The sequence below is a fragment of the Mirounga leonina genome, unplaced genomic scaffold (genome assembly GCF_011800145.1).
Source record: "Mirounga leonina isolate KUSES-001 unplaced genomic scaffold, KU_Mleo_1.0 Mir_114, whole genome shotgun sequence".
Lineage (NCBI taxonomy): Eukaryota > Metazoa > Chordata > Mammalia > Carnivora > Phocidae > Mirounga > Mirounga leonina.
Genome location: NW_023270265.1, coordinates 43271500 through 43296891, shown reverse-complemented (window position 1 = coordinate 43296891; position 25392 = coordinate 43271500). Strand labels below are relative to the sequence as shown.

General features: G+C 44.2%; 1 protein-coding gene across 2 annotated transcripts in view; it reads right to left on the bottom strand.

Annotated features, from left to right (window-relative positions):
- Positions 1 to 24988, bottom strand: part of PLPP4 (phospholipid phosphatase 4) — a 115884-nt gene extending 90896 nt beyond the window's left edge. For both annotated transcript variants that reach the window (XM_035030358.1, XM_035030365.1), the window contains exon 1: positions 24863 to 24988. In XM_035030358.1, the coding sequence (XP_034886249.1) occupies positions 24863 to 24918 (56 nt within the window). In that variant the 5' untranslated portion in view covers positions 24919 to 24988. The remainder of the gene's footprint in view (positions 1 to 24862) is intronic.
- Between the last annotated feature and the right edge of the window lie 404 nt (positions 24989 to 25392).

Genomic DNA, 25392 nt, shown 5'->3' with positions numbered 1-25392 from the left:
GAGGGGCACTGGAAGAAATGCTCCAGGAAAGAAGGGCTATGAGGTAATTTACCATCCTCTAGATCTCGAGGTCCTACTGCTATCAATAGCATACAAGGCATAATTAATTTTAAAAAGAATAAGGCATAATTAATTTTAAAAATTAGCATCTTGGAAGCCCGCAGGCCTTACTTGGTCTTCTGTACACAAACTGCCTTTGAGCCAGGCCTCTCCCATCGCTGGCAGCTGCTGCTGGCTCTGCTGAAGTGAGCTGCAAGACTTCACATGTAATCCTGTTAGGGTTTACCTTGTTAGTTTCAGACCCATCATTCCTGCCAAGATTTTTATGAATCTTGATTCTATTATCCTACATATTAGACTTCCATCCCAGTTTTGTGTCATTCGCAAATTTGATTAGCCTGCTATGTCTTTATCCAAGTTGCTGATAAAACCTTGGACAGAGGAGGTCAGATTCAGAGTCCTGAGGCATGGGCCTTGACAGCATCCCCCAGCTGTGCCCCAGATGCACAGCCATTGCCAGTACTCTCTGGATGAGCTACTTGTTCAACCTCTAACAGTAGCCAGATGATATAGTCTCCTGCTGTACTTAAGGGGAACACAAACTCAGTAACAAGAATTGTAGTATCTCCCTTATGCAGAACTCAACTATCAACACTATTCCTCTATAAGAACCAGTGAGCAATTTAAAAAGCCCCTAGGCATGCCCCATACTCAAGCACTTAAACACAGCAGAGCTATTTAGACCCTCAAGCTAAACCTATTCACTCTTATTTTACACACAGTTCTAATAAGATGACTATCTCCTTTCAAGGCCCCTTGAAGATTAGCAGCTACAAATTGTAGTAGAAACATAACTTGATTTAAGTAAACATACTGTCTATAGCCTTTCACATAGAGAGAAAAACATTTAAACTATAATAAACAAACCACATTAATTAAAACCCCAGTTAGTGCATGGGAAAGGTGCCTTACACCTCAGTACACCAAAAGGAATCACAGGACCACCTGAGGATCACGGGTCACCAGCAATAAATTAAGTTTGTCATCCTTTGTTTTAGAATAAAGGTAACAACTTTTTTTAAAAAGTGCATAATACAGTTATTTGCAGTATGGGTAAACATTTATTCAATCAGCAAATTTGTCCTGCACACCAAGATGCGCAGGAAGGGTGGAAATGGAGGAGGGATGGAAAGGCCTTCCCCAACAGCAGCAACCCCAACAGGCAAGGTTCCTGTACTTACAGAGCTTACAACCTGATGAATGGGGATGGACAATAAACAAGGATGCCAATAAATAATGGACAGCATCATTTCTGATTAAAATAAGTAAATTCAAAAACTAAAACAGGGAATATGATAATGCAATAGGGTGGGGAAAGGGACATTGAACAAAATGAGTAAAGGTTTCTCCAGCAAGGGACATTTGAGCAGGAAGGATGAGAAGAACCAGCCAGATCAGGCACTGCAAGGAGGAATGTCAACTGGTGCAACCTTGCTACCCTTTGGCAGAAGTAGGGGGGAAAAACACTTTGTCCCAGAAATTCCTCATCCAGGAATTAAGTCTAAGAATATAATCAGAAATTTGCACAACAACACATGAGTCAGAAGGTTCAACACAGTGTTGTTCACATCAATCCGAACCCAGAGACAGCCTACTGATGTCCACCACCAGCAAGCTGACTGTATCAAATTATTTGCCTTAATTTAATGGACTGTGTTGAAGCTGTAGGGGAGGTACCCTTCTGAGTTCTTGGCTGGGACCCCTATGATAAAAGACAGTAACAAGAGAAAGACAAACAGATTATTAACATGTATCCTACATGTTTACATGGGAGATAACCAAGATAATGGGTAACTCAAAGCTGTGGCTTAGAACTCCAGCTTGTACAGCATCCCCAGTAAAGTACAATAAATTTGTGGAGAAATGAAAGGACAAAGGCAAAAAGTTTTAGCACTTCCAAGGGCAGCAAACTGTGGGAAGGTCAACATATGAGAGAAAACTAATGGTACACAAAAGCTAGTCAGTGAAGTTTGTTATCCTCCAGTGCCATCTCTGGACTGATAGGGTCCAAAGTTGCCTCCAATGACCAATTTCTGTCCTTCCTGGTACAGAGGGGAGGGGGACACTCTTGAAAATTTATGCCCCACTTTTAGACAAAGAGGGGGAAGGCAGGGAGCCTTCCTCATCTACCTCCTCTCAACTGCTTTCAACTTAAAATAATCTTTATGCCAAAGTGGCATATTTTGGGGTGGTGTATCCTGCCAAACTTCACAGCTTTTACAAAAGCAAGTTAGGGATGAATATTTATTGGCATAGGAAGATATTGAGGGCATAATGCCAAATGGAAAAGGCAGACTACAAAACTGTATTTTAGACAAGGCAGACCTTTTGTGCAGAAAAGTATTATGTGGTATAAAACAAAAAAAAAACTAAAAGAATACAAACCAAAATGCTAACTGTGGTTTTCTCTGCCTAGTAGGATCATAAATAATTTCACTTTCTTCCCATTTTTCTCTCTGTATTGTAGAAGTTTCCTGCACTGAGCTTGCATTTGTTTTATAATCTTAAAATTCTGCTTATTTAAAATAAAAGGAAAAAATTCTAGCAAAGGTAACATTCTTAAAAGCTGTGGTTCTGGAAGACGTAAACTTTGGCTCAGAGGTAACACAGCCACACGAAACAGCCCATGCCCTAGGAAGAGGTGGGAAGTAACTGAGCATGGGGTTTATGCCTGAGAAATGGGCCTGACCCCACTGAGGACCCCTCACAAGAAGGGTGCGGACAGTTAGCTCTGGGCATGGACCCTACCAGGGATGGAGACCTGGCAGACCATGGTGTGTGTCCAGACATTTAATCAAACACAACACATAGCCACACTAACGCACCGTCACCTTTGCCACCTCCCTGCTTGGTGCTAGCCTGCACAGCCTCTAAATGACAGAACCCAATCGGAGAAGGTCAGGAGTCACCTTTCCTGGGGACTTGACAGAGCCACGAACCCACAGGGTATCTCAATGCAGCACCTGGACTTTTTCCTCATTGCATTTCTCCCTGGGGAGGAAAAGTTGTCCAACTTGAGTGACCCATGGCCTCCCTCGACTTCTCCTTTGAGCTTTTCTGTACATCTTAAGGCCAAGCCTTGACCTCTGTCTTCCTGTATGTAGGCCCAGGAGATGCCAACTGGAAGAGTTCCTTCCTACAGTAGACCCAAGTGTCAGCTGTAGTGAGGTGATTTCAGCAAAAGCTCAAAATTTTCCTGAGCATCTACGATGTGCCAGGCACATATCAGGGCTGGGAGGGACAGTGGTGAACACAAAAGTCAAAGCCCTTCTCTCAAGAAGCTTGCAGTAGAACAGGACAAATGCTTCCATAACCCAAATCCACACAGAGAAATTACACCTGGACTCATTTATATCTGACATTGATTTGTACTTAGGACTTGACTCCGTTCAGTGTGAAATCGAACCTGGCTCACTCCAGAATGAGACCCGCTTTCTGATTTCCCACCATAGGTAGGGCTCATGATTTCCAACACAGCCAGCAGAAAAACCTAGAAGAGTGGTTTTAGAACACCTCAGAAACAAAAAATTGACAATGGGAACACTTCTTTCTGGAGTACAACCTTCACAAAGTTCTGTTCTCTTTTTTTTTTTCAAACTTGAAATAATTAAATTTAATCCAGAAAGTATTCAGCCTACCTTTAGATTCTCTGAAGAGGAAAAAGAAAGCCCTCAGACAGTAATTCTAAATGCTGACAAAGCAGTAGGGAAATTTTTTAAAACACTGTTCTCCTGGATTAATTCAAAGCAAGCGGCTCACGTTCTTGAGAGGAAAATAAAAATCATGATTCACATTTTAGGCATAAAGTACACGGATAATTAATCAAGCTTCATCCAAATCTCTTGATGCTTTTTATGTTGGCTATTCTAAGGCAGCAGTTTTCCAACGTTGCCTGCTGACATCAGAGAGAAGTTCTGAAAGAAACAACAACTATGGTAAACTAAAACAGGTTTACCTTATAAACACATGGCTCTCACAGGCAAGATGAGGTCAAGGTGACCAGAGGACCATTGGGAGAAATGTGCCAAAAAAGACATTTTGCTCTGAAGATGGGACCAGAAAAAGGGTGGAGAAATTTCTAGACGAACACCAACCACCATGATGATGGTGCTCCCTGCCTGCCAGGCACCACTCTGCTAGAATTTATTCCTTGACAGTTTCCAATAGGTACTGTTTTTATCCCCACTTTGCAGATTCATAAACTGAGAAAGGAGAGGTTGAAGTAATCCAAGCAGAGGTGGAGACAGCATCTGATGCTCAGTCTGGCTCCAGATCCTGGGATCCCTGGCACGAGGCTCCCCTGCCTCTGACCATGGGTCTGTTATGACCAAGATCCATGGCAGGCGCAGTGTGCAGGAGGCCAGTGTGTGCGCGGCTGCAGACAAAGCTATCACCCCACCCAACCCCAGCAAGAGAGCAACGGAAACAAAGAGCCACCCGAGCCAGGAAGGCCTGGACTCCCATTTTACCTCTGCCACCTATTGGCAAATGACCACAGACAGATCACCGACCCCGCCCTGCCCTTCTCTACCTGCAAAGGGAGAGTTAGTTAATAGCATTCACTTCATGCTGGTGTGGTAAGGACTAGATGAGCTAAACGCACGCAAAACATAAGAACCTCACCCATTTGCAGGGTGAAAATGTAGGATTGTTATCACTGTATTTCTGTAAAATCATAAAGCTGCCTTTCTTTTAAATATCCTATATTCGGACTATTCACTAATCTCCATAGAGAACTCACCAGGTCATCGAAAACAGTGATGTGGAACAATAATCGGTAGACTATATTTTGCAAAACCAACTTGACAATGAAAAATGTAGTCACTGAAATTATTAGGCTGTGCTGTTCTCAAGCTACCCTGATGAATTTTTTTTGTGAAAGTAAAGATACTTTCTGATGTTGAATAATATATTTCTTAATATATTCATTAAGGAGGTCATTCTGATTTTAGGCATGATTTTTCACTTTTTAGATTTTCTTAAAATGAACTAAATGTGCTTATGCTAAAAAAGACCCTCACCTGGCAGGGTGTAAGCATCCAAAAAGAAAGAAGCTATTACTCCTAGAGAAGCATTTCTAAGGGCTTCCCCCGAGGCTAGAGAGCCAGCAGCGAGGTCTGCACAGAGGAGGGCCCAGCTGGCCCCAGACCACGCTGCTCCCAGGCGTCTTCACTCCATTTTGTGTCCCATCTCTGAGCACTGTCATTCTTCCCACCCAAACCCCAACTCCACTGTAGCCCCCTACCTCCTGGCCGGTCCTCCTGCACTGCCAATTCCCCATGCCAGAAAGACTGGCCCTGCTGCATCCTGATCTCCAAGGCCCCTGATGCCCACCAGTGACATGGCCTGGGCTAGTGAGTCAGGCGTGTGCTGTTTCTCGTCTCATGATGTTCTCGGGCCTGGCTCAGTATGGGACACAATCAATGGGACACAATCAATGCACATCTGAAGCTACAGGAGTGAAGGAATGGAGGTGATTTCTACACCATCTGAAATGAGGGGACTGGAGTCTCTACCCCCATGTCATCCACTTCTGCTCTCAGGACAAGGGAACAGGACACCAAGGAAAGTGCTGTGTCACCATCCACAGATACTCTGTCCAAAGTATAGGTATTCTCAGTGTGAAAGTAGTATCCTCCAGCTTTTAAAGCTGGACTTTATTAAAAACAAACAAACAAACAAATGAACACACCTCCAGAAACAACTACCCCTGAAGTTTAAGTTCATCTCACATCAGACAGACCATGAGGAGAGGACAGACTTGAAGGCACGACTCACTTGTCACCTCACGTGCTCTGGGACTGTGGACATATCTCTCCCACATGTGCCACAGAAGTGTGATAAATTCACAGAGAGGAACTGTCAGGACTTCCCTTTTTCCAGCTTTACTGAGATCTAATTGACACTGTGTATGTTTCAGGTGTACGACGTGTTGGTCTGATACACTTACACACTGCAAGATGATTATTGCTGTAGTGTTAATTAACACCTCCATCATGGCACTGAACCATCATTTCTTTTTTGTGATGAGAAGACTTAAGGTTTACTCTCTTAGCTACTTTCAAATACATAATACAGTATTGTTAGTTACAACCACATTGGGATTCTAGAATCTACTCACCTGGACAGTGGTAGGGAAAACCAGTGTTGGCCAAAGGACTTCCTTTTGAGCAAGAGTTTGTTTTGATAAAAAGCAGCTCTCCTCACCAGCTGCCCTCCAGAGGCTGTTTAGAAACACAACTGCAGGGACGCTTGGGTGGCTCAGTCACTTAAGAGTCTGCCTTCAGCTCAGGTCATGATCCCAGAGTCCTGGGATCGAGTCCTGCTTCGGGCTCCCTGCTCAGCGGGGAGCCAGCTTCTCCCTCTGCCTGCCGCTCCCCCATGCTTGTGCTCTCTCTCCCTCTCTCTCTCTGACAAATAAATAAGATCTTTACAAAAGAAACAAACAAACACAGCTGCAATCAAGTGATCCAAACAGGATGGGGAACGGACAAGCCCAAATGTGCAGAGCTCACATCTCAGGAGGAGCAATGGAAGTGAGCTGCCCCAGCAGCCTGTGGGGCCAGGAGTCAAGAGACTGAGGTTCTAGGCTCAGTTCTGCCCCTGAACAATAAGGATGATCTGAGTAAGGCCCTCTGTCAAAGAAGATGGATGAGACAATGCTTAGAGCCAGGTCAGGTCAGACACTGGGTATAATATAATCCACTCAGTGGTGCCTTCTGGTAAAATGTCAACGTTCCATTTGCTCCATGTGTGTCAATCCCCTTCATGTCCATGATTTCACAGGGGTTGTCAGGGTCATCTCATTATCAGAAAGCCACACTACCAATCCCTTCACTTCCCCTCTGCACCCAAAGCCGCTGTGAATTGTTCTAACTCATAAAATACTCAATTTAAATCTTTCACAGAAAGCACTTTCATCTGATTAGCAGTGTGACACTGGGCATATTCGTTAACCTCTCTAAGCCTTGGTTTTCTCATCCAAAATATGAAGAATTATAAATTTCTATCTCACAGGGCTATGTGAAGGCTTAAGGAGTCTAAAGTGCCATAGCACACTGCTCGGCATATAGTAAGTGCTCAATAAATATTAGTTGTTATCATCATCATCATCATCATCATCATTACCCTCCCCAGAGCCAAACCACCCCAGTTTGCTACTTTTAGAAAACAGTAAGAGGATCTTTTGTGTTAGGAAAAAATCAAAGCAAGGCTTCCATGTTTCATGTTATTTTTCATAAGTGTTCCTATTTTTAAAGTCCAGTTTAATATGTTCTCATTACATGACTGAAAATCTTTTCATTGGTCCATAAAACTGAATTAAAGCACAACACATTCAGGAACCAAGTATTTACATCATTAAATAAAAAGATAGATGTGGATCTTCTATATAACTCTGTCATCAGTATTATATATATTCATTCAGGGCTGATATGTTCAGACAAGATAACACAGAAAAGCAAATTCTGAGCCAAGCCTTGGAAAATATAGGTAGGATTTTAGATAGGCAAAGAAGAGGCCAGTTGAATGATGACTCAGAAAACCACAAAAATATTCACGGGTAAAAGTAAGAATCAATGGATTTTTTAAAAATATAATTTTATATATTAAAAAACATGAACATCGTATCCAAGAAAAATTTGCAAAATCTTTTTAAAGAGACACCCAGTTCAAGATGGTTGATTGAACCCATTCATTTTGTCTCTCTTCCCTTGCAAAAAATACCACTGAAAAGAAAGAAAACAAAGAAATCCATAGCCGATCTGAAGAGCCTTAAGGGGTACCAATCAGCAAAGCAGAAGAGGGGAAAAAGAACTATGAAAAAGAGAAAACAGATAGAAATAAAATACTGGATAAAATAACAAGTGTGAAACCTCCCTGAAAAGGAGTTTAGCCAGAGAAGGGAAACCTAAAATTCTGTGTACAAATTCCCTTCAAATTATTGGCTAACTCAGACATTGCAATGTGTAAGACAAGACTCCAAGGACCACATTGGAAAGTAACAGTTACAGTCTAAAAGTGAAGCAGAAATTTCAGCAGCTAGCCAGTGCCAGGAGAAAGAGTTTGGACTTGAAGTTTTTCCAAGTTAGACTTTCTACTGAAACCTCAGAAGAGCCAAACTACAGTAATAAAAAGCACATCCCAGAACTAAAGGATGCACCCTAGGATCAGAGGCAAAACCAAGACTGACTTATACAAACACAGTCTAGAACCAAGGTTCTAAGGATGAAGGTGACCCAAGAGTAAATTAACTTCCTGCAAGAACAAAATTCAACAGTCTTTAGCAAACAATAATGATCTAGCATCTCTATAATGTATGACCCATAATGTCCAATATGCAATAAAAAATTACTACACACACAAAGGAAGCAGTAAAATATGACCCACAATCAACAGAAAAAAATATCAGAACCATTGATCACCCTGATGTTGGAATTAGCAGAAAAGGGCTTTCTATTATAAATACATTAAAAGATTATAGGGAAAGATGAAGAGAATGGATGCATAAGTAGAAAACATCAACAACAACAACAAACTAACACTCTAAAAAAGAGCCAAATTGAAATTTTGGAACTGAAAAATATGAACATCTGAAATAAAACATTTATTGCATGGGTTTGGCAGCAGAAGAGACATAGAAAATAAAGAATAGGTGAATTTGAAGATAAGTGAGTAGAAATTATCTTAAACTGAGCCACAGGGAAGAAAGAGATAACAATAACAAGAACAAAAAAATAGAACACAGCATCCAAGACTTGTGGGATAATATAAAGCTGTCTAACATTTATGTAATTGAAAAACCAAAAGGAAAGGAGAGAGAGAATGGGGCAGAAGAAATATGTGAAAAAATAATGTCTTACAAATATTTAACTGATGAAAGACATCAAACCATTGCTCTGAGAAACTCCATGAACCCCAGCAGGAAATATACAATGAGACCAACCTAGACACATCATAGTCTAATTGCTAAAAACCAAAGGTGAAGAGAAACTCTGAAAAGCAGCCAACGAGAAAAACACATGACATTCAGGAAAGCAACAATGACCATGACAGGTGACTTCTCATCAGAAATAATGGAATCTACAAGAAAATTCCAAAGCCATCTCTAAATTGCCAAAAGAAAACTGTCAACCTAGAATTCTACATCCAACAAAAATATCTTTCAAAATAAAGACAATTCTAACAGAACAAAAGCCAAGAGAATTAATTTCTAGCAAATATGCCCTACAAGAAAAGCTAAAAGGAAGTTCTTCAGGCTGGAGGGATAGAATGCTAAAGAAAAACCAAATCTGAAAGAAGTAATAAAGAGCACTGGAATGATAAGTATATGGGTATTTTTATATAATTTCTAAAAAGGTGTATTGATTAAGACAAAAATAAATGTTTTATGTGACTTATACATAGAAGTGAATTCTATGACAATGTATCAAAGGCATAAGGAAAGAAATGAAAGTCTTCTGTCATAAGATTTTTACACTGTATTTGAAATGGTGTAATACTGACTTGATGGTGATAGGTAAAAAACGTATATTGTAATCTCTAGAGAAACTGCTAACATTTTTGAAGAGGTGTAGCTAAAAATACAATAAAGGTGTTAAATGGAATATTAACAAATATTAACCTAAGAGAAAAGAGAAAAAAGGGGACAAAAAACAGATAGTGCAAATAAAAAACAAAGAACAAGGTGGTAAACTTATACTCAACCATATCAATAATTGCATTAAATGTAAGTGGCTTAACCACTCCAATTAAATGGCAAAGATTGGCCATATTGGATAAAATTAAAAGGTACAACTAAATGCTGCTTATAAGAGGCATACATTAAATATAACATAAAAATACAGATAGGTTAGAAGTAAAAGGATAAGAGGGGCGCCTGGGTGGCTCAGTTGGTTAAGCGACTGCCTTCGGCTCAGGTCATGATCCTGGAGTCCCTGGATCAAGTCCCGCATCGGGCTCCCTGCTCGGCGGGGAGTCTGCTTCTCCCTCTCCCACTCCCCGTTTGTGTTCCCTCTCTCGCTGTGTCTTTCTCTGTCAAATAAATAAATAAATAAATCTTAAAAAAAAAAAAAAAAGAAGAAGTAAAAGGATAAGAAATATATTCTGTGCAGACATTAATCTCAAGAAACATAATGCAGCTATATATTATATTAGATAAAGTATACTTCAAGATAAGGAATATTAACACAAAGATGAAAACTTCCTAATAATAAAAGGTTCATCAGAAGGAAATAAATTTAAGAACACTAACCTGAAGTATAGACATAGGAATTCTGACCTCCAAATCACTAAAGGAAAAAAAGGAGGGCAGCAAAGAAAACTTGAACTATACAGCCAGAAGCAAGAAATTAGGGGGAAAAAAACAAAAGCACCACAAAAAGAAAACACAGAATAAGCTAGCAGCAATATGACAAAATATTAGTTATTTCCACAAAAAATGCAAATGCTCTAATTACCCTAGTTTGAGAGGTAGCATATCTTCACATTAAAAAGACCAAATTAGGGCACCTGGTTGGCCACTCCTGATCTCAGGGTCATGAGTTTGAGCTCCATGTTGGGTGTAGAGATTACTTTAACAAAGACAAGACCAAATTAAGAAGAATGAATTTTTAAAAGTGAGAATATAGAAGATCTGAATAGTACAGTTAACTTGCTTTAATATATTTAGAGCTCTGTACCCACCAAACACAAACTATTCATTATGTTCAAGCCATATAAATTTACAAAAAACTGACCATGTATATGGCCACACAGGAAGTCAGAACAAATTATAAAACACAGAAATCACACAACCCACTCTCTCTGATCTCAATACAATGAAATTATTGTGTCATTATCCCCATATTGAAGACCAGGGAACTGAAGCACAGAGATAAAGTAACTTCCAAGTTCACAGAGACAGTAAATAGAAGATTAGTGCTTTGAACCCAGGCATCCTGGCTCTGGAGCTTGCAGTCTTAACCTCTGTGCTATGTTGTTCCCAGAAATAAGGGGCCATATACCTTAGAATTGAACCTGTAAGAGAATTCACTTGCAATTCCATGGACAGAAGGAAATTTGCATCTGATAATAGTATCACTGAAAAACAATGTCCTTTTCACAATTGAAAAACCATATACAAGCAAAAATTTAAATCCTCTACCTCACTCCATAAATAAAAATAAATTTCCAATATATTAAAGAATTAAAATTTAAGAACAAAGTGTAAAATACTAGACAATACAGAAGAGTGTTCCTATTTTAGATGAAAAAGGACTTTCTAAATAGGACAGAAACTCTGAAACCATAAAGGGAAAAACTGATAGATTTAACTACATAAAAATTAAAATGCGCACAATAATAGAAACTGCAAGGGCGCCTGGGTAGCTCAGTGGGTTAAGTGTCCAACTCTTGATTTCAGCTTAGGAAATGATCTCAGGATTGTGAGACTGAGCCCCACTCCATGCCCAGCATGGAGCCTGCTTGGGATTCTTTCTCTCCCTCTCCCTCTGTCCCTCCCCATGCAAGCACACACGTACTCTCTCTCTCTCAAAAAAATTTAAATAATAGAAATTGCAAAGAAATTTAAAAGTCAACATAGGGGCACCTGGGTGTCTCAGTCGGTTAAGCATCTGACTCTTGATCTTGGCTCAGGTCTAGGTCTCGGGGTCATGAGTTCAAGTCCTGAATTGGGCTCCTTGCTGGACGTGGAGAGTACTTAATAAGATAGATAGATAGATAGATAGATAGATAGATAGATAGATAGATAATAGATAATAGATAATAGATAATAGATAGATAAAATAAAAGTCAACCACAGACACAGAGAAATATTTGCAATACATGAAAGAAGAGATTCATATCTTTAAGGCATAAAGTACTCCTACACATCAGTAAGATAAATTTAAAGATCTTATAAAAGCATGGATTAAGGGAAATGATATTTCACCAAAGAAATACAAATTGACCAACAGACACATGAAAAGATGCTCAACATCACTCATCATCGGGGAAATGCAACTCAAAACCACAATGAGATAGCACCTCACGCCTGTCAGAATGGCTAAAATCAACAACAAGAAAAAAGTGTTGCCGAGGACATGGAGAAAAGGGAACTCTTGGGCACTGTTGGTGGGAATGCAAACTGGTGCGGCCATTGTGGGAAACAGTATGGAGGTTCCTCAAAAAGTTAAAAACAGATCCAGTAACTGCACAAAATATAAAAACGCTAATTTAAAAGGATACATGCACCCCTATGTTTATAGCAACATTATATACAAGAGCCAAATTAAAGAAGCATCCTCGGTGTTCATCAATAGATGAATGGATAAAGCAGATGTGGTATATATATGATGGAATATTATTTCAACAATGAAAAGAATGAAATCTTGCCATTTGCAACGATGTGGGTAGAACTAGAGGGTATTATGCTAATCGAAATAAGTCAGAGAAAGACAAATACCATATTATTTCACTCATATGTGCAATTTAAGAAACAAAACAAATGAGTAAAGGAAAAAGAGACAGAGAGAGAGAAACCAAGAAACAGATTTTTAATTCTAGAGAACAAACTGATGGTCACCAAAGGGAAGATGAGTGGGGGATGGGTGAAATAGGTGATGGGGATTAAGGAGTGCACTTGTGATGAGCACCAGGTGATGAATGGAATTGTTGAATCACTATGTTGTACACCTGAAACTAATATAACACTGTATGCTAATTATACTGGAATATTAAAACTTAATAAAAAAAGAAATAAAAATTGCCAATACAAGAGTGAAAAGATGCAAATGTTATACTCTGTCCTGTGGTATAAATATAAAACATTACCAACATCCAGCATTGGCAAGGATGTCAAAAAACAGAATGTAGGCATGTATATATCCCTTTGGATGGACAATTTGGCAGTGTCCATCAGAATTTAAAATACACATGGCCTTTGACCACGAAATTTCATTTGCAAAAGTCTATCACAGCAATATTTTAACAGGTGCGCTACAGAGTGTAAGCACAATTGCAACACTGTTTGCTGTAGGAAAAAATGAAAACACCTGAAAATTCCATGAATAGGTTAATATGATGAAACACTGCACAGCCAGTAAGAAGACTCAAGTAGATCTAAACTAAGTAAAAAAAATTTCAACTATAGATAAAATGTGTTCTCAGTTTTTATTAAATTTTTATTTATTTTATTCTATATTTACTTATATTTTTATTATATGTATATATTATATAAAATATGTAATATATTATATAAAATATGTAATATATACATATATATGAACTACAGCTAAGCACAACATGGATGAATCTCAGAAACGTGCCAAGCAAAATACACAAAAGAGTACATACTGTTTAAAAGTCTGACTTTAAAAAGTGAAAGGAGGGGCGCCTGGCTGGCTCAGTCGGTACAGCACGCAACTCTTGATCTCAGCATCATGAGTTTGAGCCCCATGTTGGGCAGGGAGCCTACTTAAAAAAAAATTGTAAAAAAAATAAAATAAATTAAAAAAAAAAATGAAGGGAAGGAACTGGCACAGAGAAGCAGTTCCTTACACTTTTTGTAGCGTTTTAATTTTCACAACTATTTTATAATTTAAAGATAATGTTTAGGTGAGGAGAAACACTCATTCCCACCACATACAGGCACTTTTGTGTAGTCCTTTCTAATATTTGCACAAATCAAACATATTTCCCATAGACTTGATTCTGAGATCGATTCTTGTATAGTACTTTTCCCCCTCAACTGTTACACCATAAAATGTTACTATGTTTCTTCCTGATTCTCAAAATGATTATTTTAAATAGACATATAGTATCCTCCTGTGTTCATAATTTATCAAACTATTCTTCAAGTGTTGACCATTTGAGTTTTAATTTATTTTATTTTTATTTGACAGATATATTTGCTTTGTATGGAATACAGCAATGAGTATCTTCATACATGAGGATTTTTACATTTCTACATCAGTGCCTCAACATATTTTTCTAAGAGTTGTAAGTCAAAGGGCAGGAATAATTTCATGGCTGTCTATGCACTGTAATACCACTCTTCAGAGGGGTTATGTCCATTTACAATTCCACCTGCAGCCTCAGCTCGCATCTGCTTCACGGCAATCTTGCACATCTGAATGTTAATCTTTACTTTCTGGTTTTCCTTTCAGTATTTTAGTCGCTATTAAATATAGAAAGGTGGAGGGGCGCCTGGGTGGCTCAGCTGATTAAGTGTCCAACTCTTGGTTTCAGCTCAGGTTGTGATCTCATGTGGGATCGAGCCCCATGTCCAGCTCCATGCTCAGCATGGAGTCGGCTTGAGATTCTGTCTCTCCCTCTCCCTCTGCCCCTCCCCCACCATTCTCATGCTCATGCTCTTTCTCTCAAATAATAAATCTTTTAAAAAATATATAGAAAAGAGGCGCCTGGGTGGCTCAGTTAAGCATCTGCTTCGGCTCAGTTCATGATCCCAGGGTCCTGGGATCCAGTCCCACATTGGGCTCCCTGCTGAGCAGGGAGCCTGCTTCTCCCTCTCCCTTTGCCCCCTACTCCTGCTTGCTCTTGCTCTCTAGTGCTCTCTCTCTCAAATAATAAATAAAATCTTTAAAATATATATATGTATATATATATAGGGTGATTTTCAACACATTCCCACTTCAGATATTTCTAAAGCAATCACAAAAGGATCACCCCGTGCCCTACTTAAGGATATTTCATTAGCTTCTTTCTCCCCCCACAACAGGAAACTTCTATATTGATTTTTCTGATTATGTATGAAAGTAATAAATGTTTACTGTAAAATAATGCGGACAATAAACAGTATGAAGAAAAAAGCAAATGTTATACAATCCCATCAGCCCAAAATAACCACCATTAAGATTTTGTTGTGTATCTTTATAGCTCTTTTTCTCACAGATATAAACACAAATTGATTTTATTACACTACCACATTAAAGTAGCATTATGCACACTTATGTAACCTACTTTTTATCACTTAACAACAGTTTATGGCTATCTTCCCATGTCAACAAATAGTTGTCTACATCACTAATTTCAATGGCTGCGCATTTTGTCCTGGCACAATAAAAAGCATGTGCTTATATGCAATGTTATTTTGTTGTTTTCAGATGCACATTTTGCATTTCTATGGAAAGCACAGTTTTAAAGGTCTATTAGTTATTTGTATACATGTTAGCTCCCTGTGAGTTCTGCTGCCCATTTTTCTTTTAAAGAGCTCCTCTCTTTTCTTATTGATTGGTAAGAGCATTCTGTATAGGAGGAACACTGATTCTTAACTCTGTAAATTAGGACAATAATATCGCCTTCTGGGACGTTGCAAAGATTAAATCATCTAAGGTGTGACAAGTGCCTAGAACAAAGTGGATATACAGTTAAGTGTTAAAGCTTGTCTCCTCTCCTCCCTCTACAACCAAAGTGGAGATATAGGTCAATTAAAAGATACGTGTGTGTGTGTGTGTGTATACCATTTCTTTTTCCCAATGATTTCTTGGAAGATTATTCAGAATACTCCCCCAAAACTTCCTAAACCCTAGTTCAAGGCTCAGCTCTCCTGTGGTGCTGACAGCTGCATTCTTATTATTATTCCATTGTGGTATTTTTTTCATTGACCGCCAACTCCACCTCCCCACAGGAAGGAAGATGGAGCAAGGGACGCAGACTGGTTTTAATACTTCCTAGGTGCCAGTTTCATAGCAGGCATCTGTCACACATTATATTACTTCAACTTTACAGCCTCCTGGCAGGTGATACTCTTGTACCCACTTTACAGATGAGAAAGCTAGGGCACATCTTTACAGTCAGCAGTCAGGAAATGATTCCAAAGCCCTCACGTTGACTAGGGTGCCACACGGCCCGCCCGCCTGCTGAGTGGGGACCCAGCTCTTGGCTTCCTCATGTCACTCACCAGGCCCACCATGGACTCTCACAAAACAGCTGCTCAACAGATGGAGATTAAAGCAGAATACAGACTACATCTCTATTTCAGAAGTAGAGCTAGACAAAGAAAGGCCAAATCCTTCTTTAAAAACCTCAAATGAATAACCTAGCATTTCCATGCCTAGGTATCCACCCAACAGAAATTACAAATCATGTTCACCCTAAAAACAATAGCAGCATTACGCTTACTAGCCCAAACCAACCAATAAACCAAACGTCCATAAACAGTAAAATAAGTAAAGAGGTACAGTCATGCCATGAAATGCTCTATAGTGATAAGAATTAACAAACTACAGCTAAGTGCAACATGGATAAATCTCCAAAACATGCTGAGCACAACAGTCACACAAAAGAGGTCACACTGTATGATTCTATTTACACGGAGTTCAAAAATGATGTCAGGGTGATGGAGCCCCGGGGTGGGGGGGCAGTGGGATGGGGCTTGATGGGTAGAGTGTATTCTGAAGCCGTGCAATTATAAATCATGCATTTTTTTCCTTGTGTAAATTATTTTTAGGTTGAGCTAAATGCAATTCTTTTTATAGGTCAAAAGAGTCAAATAGGGGTGCCTGGGTGGCTCAGTCGTTAAGCGTCTGCCTTCGGCTCAGGTCATGATCCCAGGGTCCTGGGATAGAGCCCCGCATCGGGCTCCCTGCTCAGTGGGAAGCCTGCTTCTCCCTCTCCCACTCCCTCTGCTTGTGTTCCTGCTGTCGCTATCTCTCTCTGTCAAATAAATAAATAAATAAAATCTTTAAGGAAAAAAAAACAGTCAAATATCAGCAATTGCATATGGTTCGAACTAACACTTCAATAAAAATGTGTTTAAAACCTTCTGGCAAAGGAGAAAAGAACTATCTAGCATTGATTGGCAGATGCTACCTTTCTGAAAACCAACCTAGATGGTCCTGCAGCTTCTGACCCTGTTTCTCATTCCTTCATCTTCGGCGGAGACAGAAAAACAACTCATCCCTCACCTCTGCAGGACAGTTTTTCACGGTCACATTACTGAAAGACGGTGATGCGGCCATCCCTGGGCTCAGAGTCCCAGATTCTCTCTGCCTCCTGCTTGCCCAACCCGGACATCTCCAGGTCCTCGATACCTCTGTGCCTTTAGTGGACTGATGAGAACACACCGGTAGGTGTGGTTCTGTGTGAATTCACCGCTTCGCTGTGAACCAGGGCTTCTAATTCATCCACGGAACACCAAGATTATATTTTTTAAGGAAATAACTACGACTAAGATGATTTTCATATTTAAAAACACTATCATAGGAAAATAGAGATAGGGAGCTTTTATGAGCCTTGTGTGGGTCATAAAAAGGCATAATCCTTGTAACTAATTGAGATAACTTTACCTACAAGTTATGAAACTAATGATCTCCTTTTTGCCGTGTTATAAGCATTTATCTCCTTGTGGCAAAACATCATCAATTCTCAGAATTCTGGGTTCAGCAGACTCACTTTACAGTGGTGAATAATATTTCAAACAGAAGGCTGCTTCATTTATCAGATGACAAGGCAGAAGCCTCCCCGGGGAGGGGAGAGGCGCTCGGCACACTCAGCCCAGCACCAGCTGGGGGTGGACAGTCTGATGGAAAACTCTGCGCACCGGACTTCTCACGGAGCCCTGGGTGACGAACACAGACTCGGAGGTAAATGATAGGAATGCAGCATTTTCCTTCCACATGGCCCAAGGCAATTCTGCTAATACCCCTTCTGATTCAATGTCCTACAATCACTGTTGTAAACGGCCAGCTGATTTAAGTGACGGATGAGAAAGTACAATGCTGAGACCACCCCTTCTTTAGACAGTGAGCCAGCCACACTGCTCTACGGGGGTACGACCCACTGAATGAGCTCATGGCAAGTTACATACGTCACTGACGGGGGCTAAAGGGACTCCTTTGACATATATCTAAACAAGTTTATTATTTTAAAGAAATCCGGTAGTAAATCATTTGGAATCAGAGTATCTTAACTTCCTACAGCATTTCTCTTTGGTGTACATTATGGATTCATCTTACTAAAAGGACAGTGGTCATAACATTACCATTTGCTGAGGCCCCGTGAGGAGCTGAATACACTCTCATTTCATTCTCTCATTCATGGGCACTGCTACTATGCCTGTCGAACAGATGGGGAAACAAGGATCTAAGCTGGGAAAATACTTTCCTGAAAGGCTCACACAAACCAGGATTCAAGCCTCGGAAACCGATGCCAAAGCCCACACTCATGACCACGGAGCTACAAGGCCACTGAGACACTGCCTATAAGTAAGAGAGATTCAGAGGAGTGGGGAGAAGGCATCTAATTTTTGTTCTGTGTGCTGTAGGCACTTAAAGCATCTTATCTACTAACGTCCAGTGAAGTTCAGTATTGTTCCCATTTCCCACATAAGAAATTTGAGATTCAGAGATTTTAGGCAACTTGCTAATTAGTGGGCACAGCCAAAATCCAAACATAGACCTGTCCGTGGGCTTTCGTTGTCCCACTTTGCCTCAGATGACTCTTTGTTTCTAGAGAGCAAGCAAAACTATTCCGGGTGTATTAGCCAGATGGCACAGACTTGTTTTCCCGTAGCTAATCAGTCCGCCACATCGTCGTTAACACAGAAAGTTTCCTTCTGTCCCACAAAGCCCACTGCCAATGGCATGACTCTCCAGGACAGCTGTCCCACTACCCACACGCTGCGGCTCTGTCATCGCAACTCGCAGCCCCACGCTCGCCACGGACAGAGAAAGACAATGACGTCAGTGTGCCCCATGGCCCCACCTAATGGCAGGGGTTTGGGAAGCGTAGTCTCCTGTGCGGCCAGAAAGGAGAAAAGAACGAGAGGAGACCCTCCTACCGCAAGAGGGTGTAGACTGCATGCTAGGAGTTCCCAAATGTGGTGGGCAGGAGCCCCAGTTAAAAATGCCGATTCCCAGGGCGCCATCCCAAATGTTGATTCAGTTAAGTGTGAACCGAGCCTCCAGCAATTCCGATGCAGCTGGTCAGCACACCACCCTCGAGGAAGCCTTGTCCTGCAGTGAGGCCGATCACTCCGAGGGCTCTATGACCACCAGAAATTGAGTGCAACCTGGTGAGCACTAGGGAGGCAATGACCACGTTCGTGCCAAGGAAGCCTGGCTGAGAATATAAAGAAAGCATCGAAGATAACGATACAGTCCCAGCCCCCACTGTCCAACAGTTAGCAGTCTGGAACCAGATGTGGAGACGGCTGACCACAACCCAAGGCAGAATAGAACACAGGCCCCCGGAGAGAGGAGTGGGGCACAGGGGGGTAGCAGAGCTGGGCACTGTCACTGACAGAAGCAAACGGGGCCTCTGCACCGAAGGGAGCTATCGCTTTCCACCCCTGGGCAAGCATCTGAGCATGATGCTTTTTTGTTTCAAACCTCCCTGGGCTTCCCAGTTACTGCTTCTAAGGGAATGCCCACACTTCCTGGCAGGGCCCTGAGACCATCCACATTCTTGTCCCAGACCCCTCTCCTGCCCCTCTTATCAGCCACCTCCAAACCCACGCTCTGTGCTGAGGCCACACCTGGTGACCTGATGCCCACCCGAAATATGCCTCGAGACCTCCCAGCCTTGGCTCCAGGACACTGTCTGCAGGAATGTTCTCGGGCCAGGCCATGCACGCCTGCCCCTCGATGCTCAAGACTCAGGTGAGCTGCCAGTTCTGGGCAGCCTTCCCTGGCCCCTGTCTCCTCCTTCTCCCCCCTCCCGGGACTCATTACTCCCTCCCTCTCAATGAGCACTTCGCGCCAACTACCACAACTGTCCCTGGCCTACAGCCCTAGACAGGACTCTGAGGGGTAATAATGAAAGATATGTTCCTTTCTGTCAATACTCCAAAAACCTACCTGACAGCCAGTGCCCTCAAGCAAATCACCTGGACTGGCCAAAGTGCCAAGTTTCCCTGGGTCTGTTTGGAATCATACCAACCAAAGTGTACCCATGAAGGCGAAGGAAAACAGCCAGCACAAGTGCCTGCCCCCAGAAGAGGCCAAAGAAGCATCCATCTGTCAACTGGATGAATGATAAAAATGTTTGAAGGCAAAACTTTCAAAGCCAGTGATTACACTGGGGGAAATAACAGCAGTCTACTGTGTGCTCGCTCGGCCAACCTGTGAGCTCTCCGGAGCCCGCCCCACCCCCGCCAGCCTTCCTTCTTCAAACATCCCCAGCAGCAGGCACAGGCCCCCAGCAGAGGAAGTGCTGCAAGAAGGATGCAGGACTGATCTGAGTGGAGGCAGACACCATTCACTACCTGAGCAACCCGGTGTCCCGAGCAGCCCCACAGCTCCTAGAGGGACATCCCAGACACGGGGCCCCCCGGGACCCCAGAGGGGACAGAGAAGGAGGGAGGGAGGGACTGAGGACCCCAGAGAACCCAGGTTCATGGGTGAAAGAGGGAGATCACCTTCCCCCGCCATCAGCATTTCTGATGGTTGTCCTATCTCCAGAGCCCTTTCTGCAGGGCTAGAAATAAAGGGTTTTCCAGACAAACTGATGTCCTGGAGGCAAGGGCCAATAGGTGCCCGAGCGTATCGGCCACCAGTTCTTTAATACTACCATTTAGGTTCTGACCTGCAATTTTCTCTCCACATCTCACCCTCTGGGCTCCAGAGACCTAAGGAAGACCCTTCAAAATCTGTAACACGTCCTAAATTCCATTCTCTTAGAGAATGGGAACCTCAACCACCACCCCTCCCCCTTTGAAATGTCACCCTAAGAGCCCGATGTGAGAACCAGAGTGACAGCCCCTCCCACACATCATTCCATGCCGTTCACTTGCTTCTCTGGAGACAATGGGTCACGGAAGGGGATGGCTTCTAGGACGTGGTCACTTTTGCTCTAGTTTCCGGAAGCCTGGTGCTAGACACATTCTATCTCAGCGGCTGGCAGCCTGGGGACAGGCGGTCAACCTCCTGTTCGGGTCCAGACTATACCTCCTGCTAGCTGAGCATCTCCAGGCAAGCTACTTACCCTTTCTAAACCTTGGTTTCTTTGTAAAGTGGGGAGAACATCTCAAGTGAGACGAGACAAGAGAAATCCCAGGGAGTGCCTTTTGCACAGTAAACCCCTGAGTGCCCCACGCCGGCTGTTATTCTTTCTGAAGCAGTATAGCGAGGTGACTGAGAGTCCAGATGACGCAGAAGGAGCACCTAGATTTAGATCTCAGAGCTGCCCTTCTTAGCTCTGTGACTGGGGCGGTTCCTTAATCTGTCTGTGCTTCAGCCTCTTCATGCATGTGCCCCACTGCATGCATGCAGTTGCCGTCAGGTGTGTACAAGGCTTAAATATGCGTGATCGTCTTCATGACTGCCTGGCACATAATAAACCTTCAATAAACGGCACGTACGGTAGTACAAGGGGCGGTAATCTACTACTAGTTGTATAAAACAGCTCATAAATGTTTTGGGGGATATGTGAAGGGAAATCTAAAAACAATATAAATATTTGCATACCCCTGGGCCCTTTTTTTAATCTGATGATTCCCAGCAGCAATCAAACCAGGCAGCCTACAAGCCTACCTCACTTTATTTCAGCATTACTCACACGCACGTTCACCAAATACACTACCTGCCTTCGGGGCTGTTGACTGACCACCTTGTGTCCACACTGTGCTTGCTCATCAAGGTCCAGTGCTGGCTTCGCCTGTCCACAGACGCTCACGGGGTCTGTGCCGGAGTCTTGGGGGGCAGCAAGACAGAGGCAACTCACTGGCGCTCCTGCTCTCTGCTCTGCCCACGGTCCACAAGTAAGAGCAAAGGGGCCTCCAGGCCAGCTTCCGAGCACTAAATGCAGCCTCAAGGCCACACGTTTATTTTGATTTTTCCTAAACGCTGGGGTCCTCTAGCCAATTTATTTCCTGTTAGGTTAAGCTTTCCGTGCCAGCCCTGATTTGCATTACCTGTTACTAATTTTCTTCCAGGTGGTCTGAATTTCTTAAGCAGGGCTGCCCAAAAGGCCCTGCGCACCTCTTGGATGATCTTACGGGGGTTTCCTGGAGAGCATTCTCTTGGGATCCTGAATCACCAAACCTTAGCACTAAACCTGGTCTAGAGACAGAGAACCGGTCCCCTAAGGAGAAAGGAAAAGCATATAACCATGTAACATCTAACCTACGACCTAAGGGTCCAAAGGCGCATTTCATTAGTGCTAACTTCAAACTCCCAGGAGCAGGTGGGCATCAGGCGGTGGGATCCTCCTCTCTCACAGAGCAAATATAATCCAAGAACAAGTGCGTGCACAGGTGATATTCCCCCAGAGGCACAAGTTGGCAAAGAAGCAAGGTATCTTCCTCGAAAAAAGATTATTCTCTTATCCTGAGAAATAGGGTATATACACCAAGGAGCAGCAGAAGATGGATTTCACAGCAGCCACGAAAGTAGATTCAGCTTGCCCAGAGGGAATTTCTCAACCTACTCAGGTGAGGCCCTGCTACTGAGACCACCACCTTCAGGAGCAGAGGGGGTACGAACCACCGAATCTTGCCATCAGACAAGCACCGGCAAAAGGAAGAATAAAACTTCCCCCGAAAGTCAGCCTCTGGCATCTCACCAGAAGCTTATCTAAGAAAACAAAGGGTCATCTGTATCTGTGGGCGCCCAGCCAGTCCTTCCGGAAGTGGTTATCTGCTTGATGATAACCTCATCTGAACATCCAAGATTCACACCCAGGGGGTCTCCCAGCGATACCAAAGCCGGTCTTTGCGGGTCAAAGAGCCACACGTTGGACACACTGTTAATATGTCCAATTGAGGGGCGCCTCGGTGGCTCAGTCGTTAAGCGTCTGCCTTCGGCTCAGGTCATGATCCCAGGGTCCTGGGATCAAGCCCCGCATCGGGCTCCCTGCTCTGCAGGAAGCCTGCTTCTCCCTCTCCCACTCCCCCTGCTTGTGTTCCCTCTCTCGCTGTGTCTCTCTCTGTCAAATAAATAAAATCTTAAAAAAAAAAAAAATGTCCAATTGATATGAAATCAGGGAATCAACCAAAAACACCATCAGTGCCCAAATGTTTTCCTTTGGGTGAGAGCAGATCCCCCTAATTAATAAAAGAGGAAGTTTGGAAAAAAGAATATAAACCGCCTGTCTGATTTTTACATAACATTCTTTGAGGAAGCAAAAAGCACGTAAAACAGTAATTATCGCATTTTCAAATCCACTGCACAGACCATCATATATTTGTAAACGGCTCATAAATGTTTTGGGATATGTGAAGGGACATCTGAAAACAATATAAATATTTGCTTACCCTTGGGCCCTTTTTTTTAATCTGATAATTCCCAGCAGCAATCAAACCAGGCAGCCTACAAGCCTACCTCACTTTATTTCAGCATTACTCACACACACATTCACCAAACAAATGTTAAAATCCTACCGTGCACTGAACACTGTTTTATCATTTCTATCACATAATAATTTAATGGGATTTAGCCTATCTGCCAACTGGAAACTGTCCCCATCTGATCACACGGCTATACTAGTTTTAACGTATATTCCAAAGGTAGAAAAATCGAGTAAGAGAAGGGAAAATTGTTTCTTTTGTTTTCCCAAATGCATCAAAACCCAACTGAAGTTCTCATTCCTCCTTCCCACTGAATAACAGCAGTGTTTGGTCAGAAGCTGGGAGAGGGGGCTTGCCTGCATCTGGGGGAACTCACCGCCCTTTATGATGGTGTGAATAAATACTCCGGATGAATTTAGCAAGAAAGGGTCTTTCTTTCCATGTGTCTACCCTGGGCTGCTGGAACAGAAGTCAACTCACAGCCTCCCACCAGCATCAGTGACTCCAGATTGGGGTAGGAATCCAGCGAGGGCCTCCTGTTTGGAATGGCTGCATGGGCTTTTCCAGCAAGTCCAGAAAGTTCATGCAACTTCAATATTTAAAACGTGTCAGAAAACAGCCATGGGCAAAGGGGAAAGGAGAACCTGACCAGCTCATGTAGGGTCAAGTGCAGGTGTGGCGCCTTCGTGACAAGCGATCAAAGGGACGGTGGAGTGGGTCTGAGCCGCGGTGTGTTCAGGGTTTGCATCTGAAAGGCAAAGGCACGACAGTTTCCTGCCGCTTGGGCCCGGGAGGCCGGTGGGTAGCGGGTCCCCCGGGGCGCCCTGGGGTTCAGACATCTCTGAGCCTGCGCTGGAGCCCCCTCCTCTTTCCAAGATCGCTATGTCCAGGTACCAGCCCCTCGGGGCCACCCGGGGCATTTCGCTGCTGTCCCCAAGAGGCCCCGCCCGCACTGAGCTCCGGGCGTATGTAGCCCGTGCCTCGGGCTGCGGCCCCGGACTTCCCGAGCCTCCGCAGCAACAGTTTTCCAGCCGGAGAACTACCGCCAACGTCTCCTTGGAAAACGCTCCCCTGAACACTGGGGCACCAAAGCCAGGGACACGGAAGGAGATGGAGCCCGGCCCCGGGCACGACGAGGGGCGAGGGGAGAAAGGCCAGGAGGAAGGACTACAAACGTCGGGCTCAGAAGATCGCACCCAACGAGAAACTTCCCGAGGGCGCGAGCGAGGTTGCGCGCCCGCTTCCAGGGGGACAGCCCCGATTCCCCGGGCAGCTGGTGCGCAGCCGGCGACCGGCGCAGGCGAGGGGACCCGAGTGGCGGCCGGTCCCGCTTCTTGGCGCGATGGGGGTGGCGGGGGCGAGCCTTACACCGGCTTACGCGGGTCCCTCCGCGACCAGGGTCCCAGAAAGGGGACCAGGAGGGTCCCGTAGGACACATCCCGGGCACTGGGCGGGGAGGACACCTCGAATCCAGGCCCCGAAGGGACGCGGTGGCGCAAACAAAGTTGGGGCACAGAGACGCTCGATCCGTGGGTCCCCGCGTCCGCGCGCCCCCGGCCGCGGCGCGCCACTACTTACACGAAGACCCCGAAGAGCAGGGCTCGGACCCCGATCTCGATGGCCAGCTCCCGCATGGTGCGGCCGGAGCAGCTCCCGGGGCGGCGGCGGACGGTGCTCTCGGCGCTCTCTTAGCTCGACCGGCGCCGGCTCGCCAGACCCGGGGCGGCGAGGGAGGCGCGCTCCAGGCCGCGGGCGGGGGCGGGAGGCGGGAGGCGGGCGCGGGGCGGGGGCGGGCGCTGGGGAGGGCTCAGCCCAAACCACCCGCCGCGGACCCGGGGACTCGCGGACGCCGCGCCCGCCGCTCCCCGCCCCGCCTCCGCACGCCGAGCGGGGCGCGCCCCGGGGACTCCCCGCGCCCTGGCGCCGAGCGCCGCCTCCGCGCCCTGGCCCGCGCCCTGCGCCCGCGGCCCCGGGAGGGGAGGGGAAGCCCGGGGAAGCCCCGCCGCCGCCGCCGCGGCCGCCGCCGCCTCCCCTGCGCGCTCCCCGGCTCCCCCGCCAGTGGGCGGCCCCTGCGCTCGGCTCCCGGGGCAGCGCGCTCGCTGGGTCCC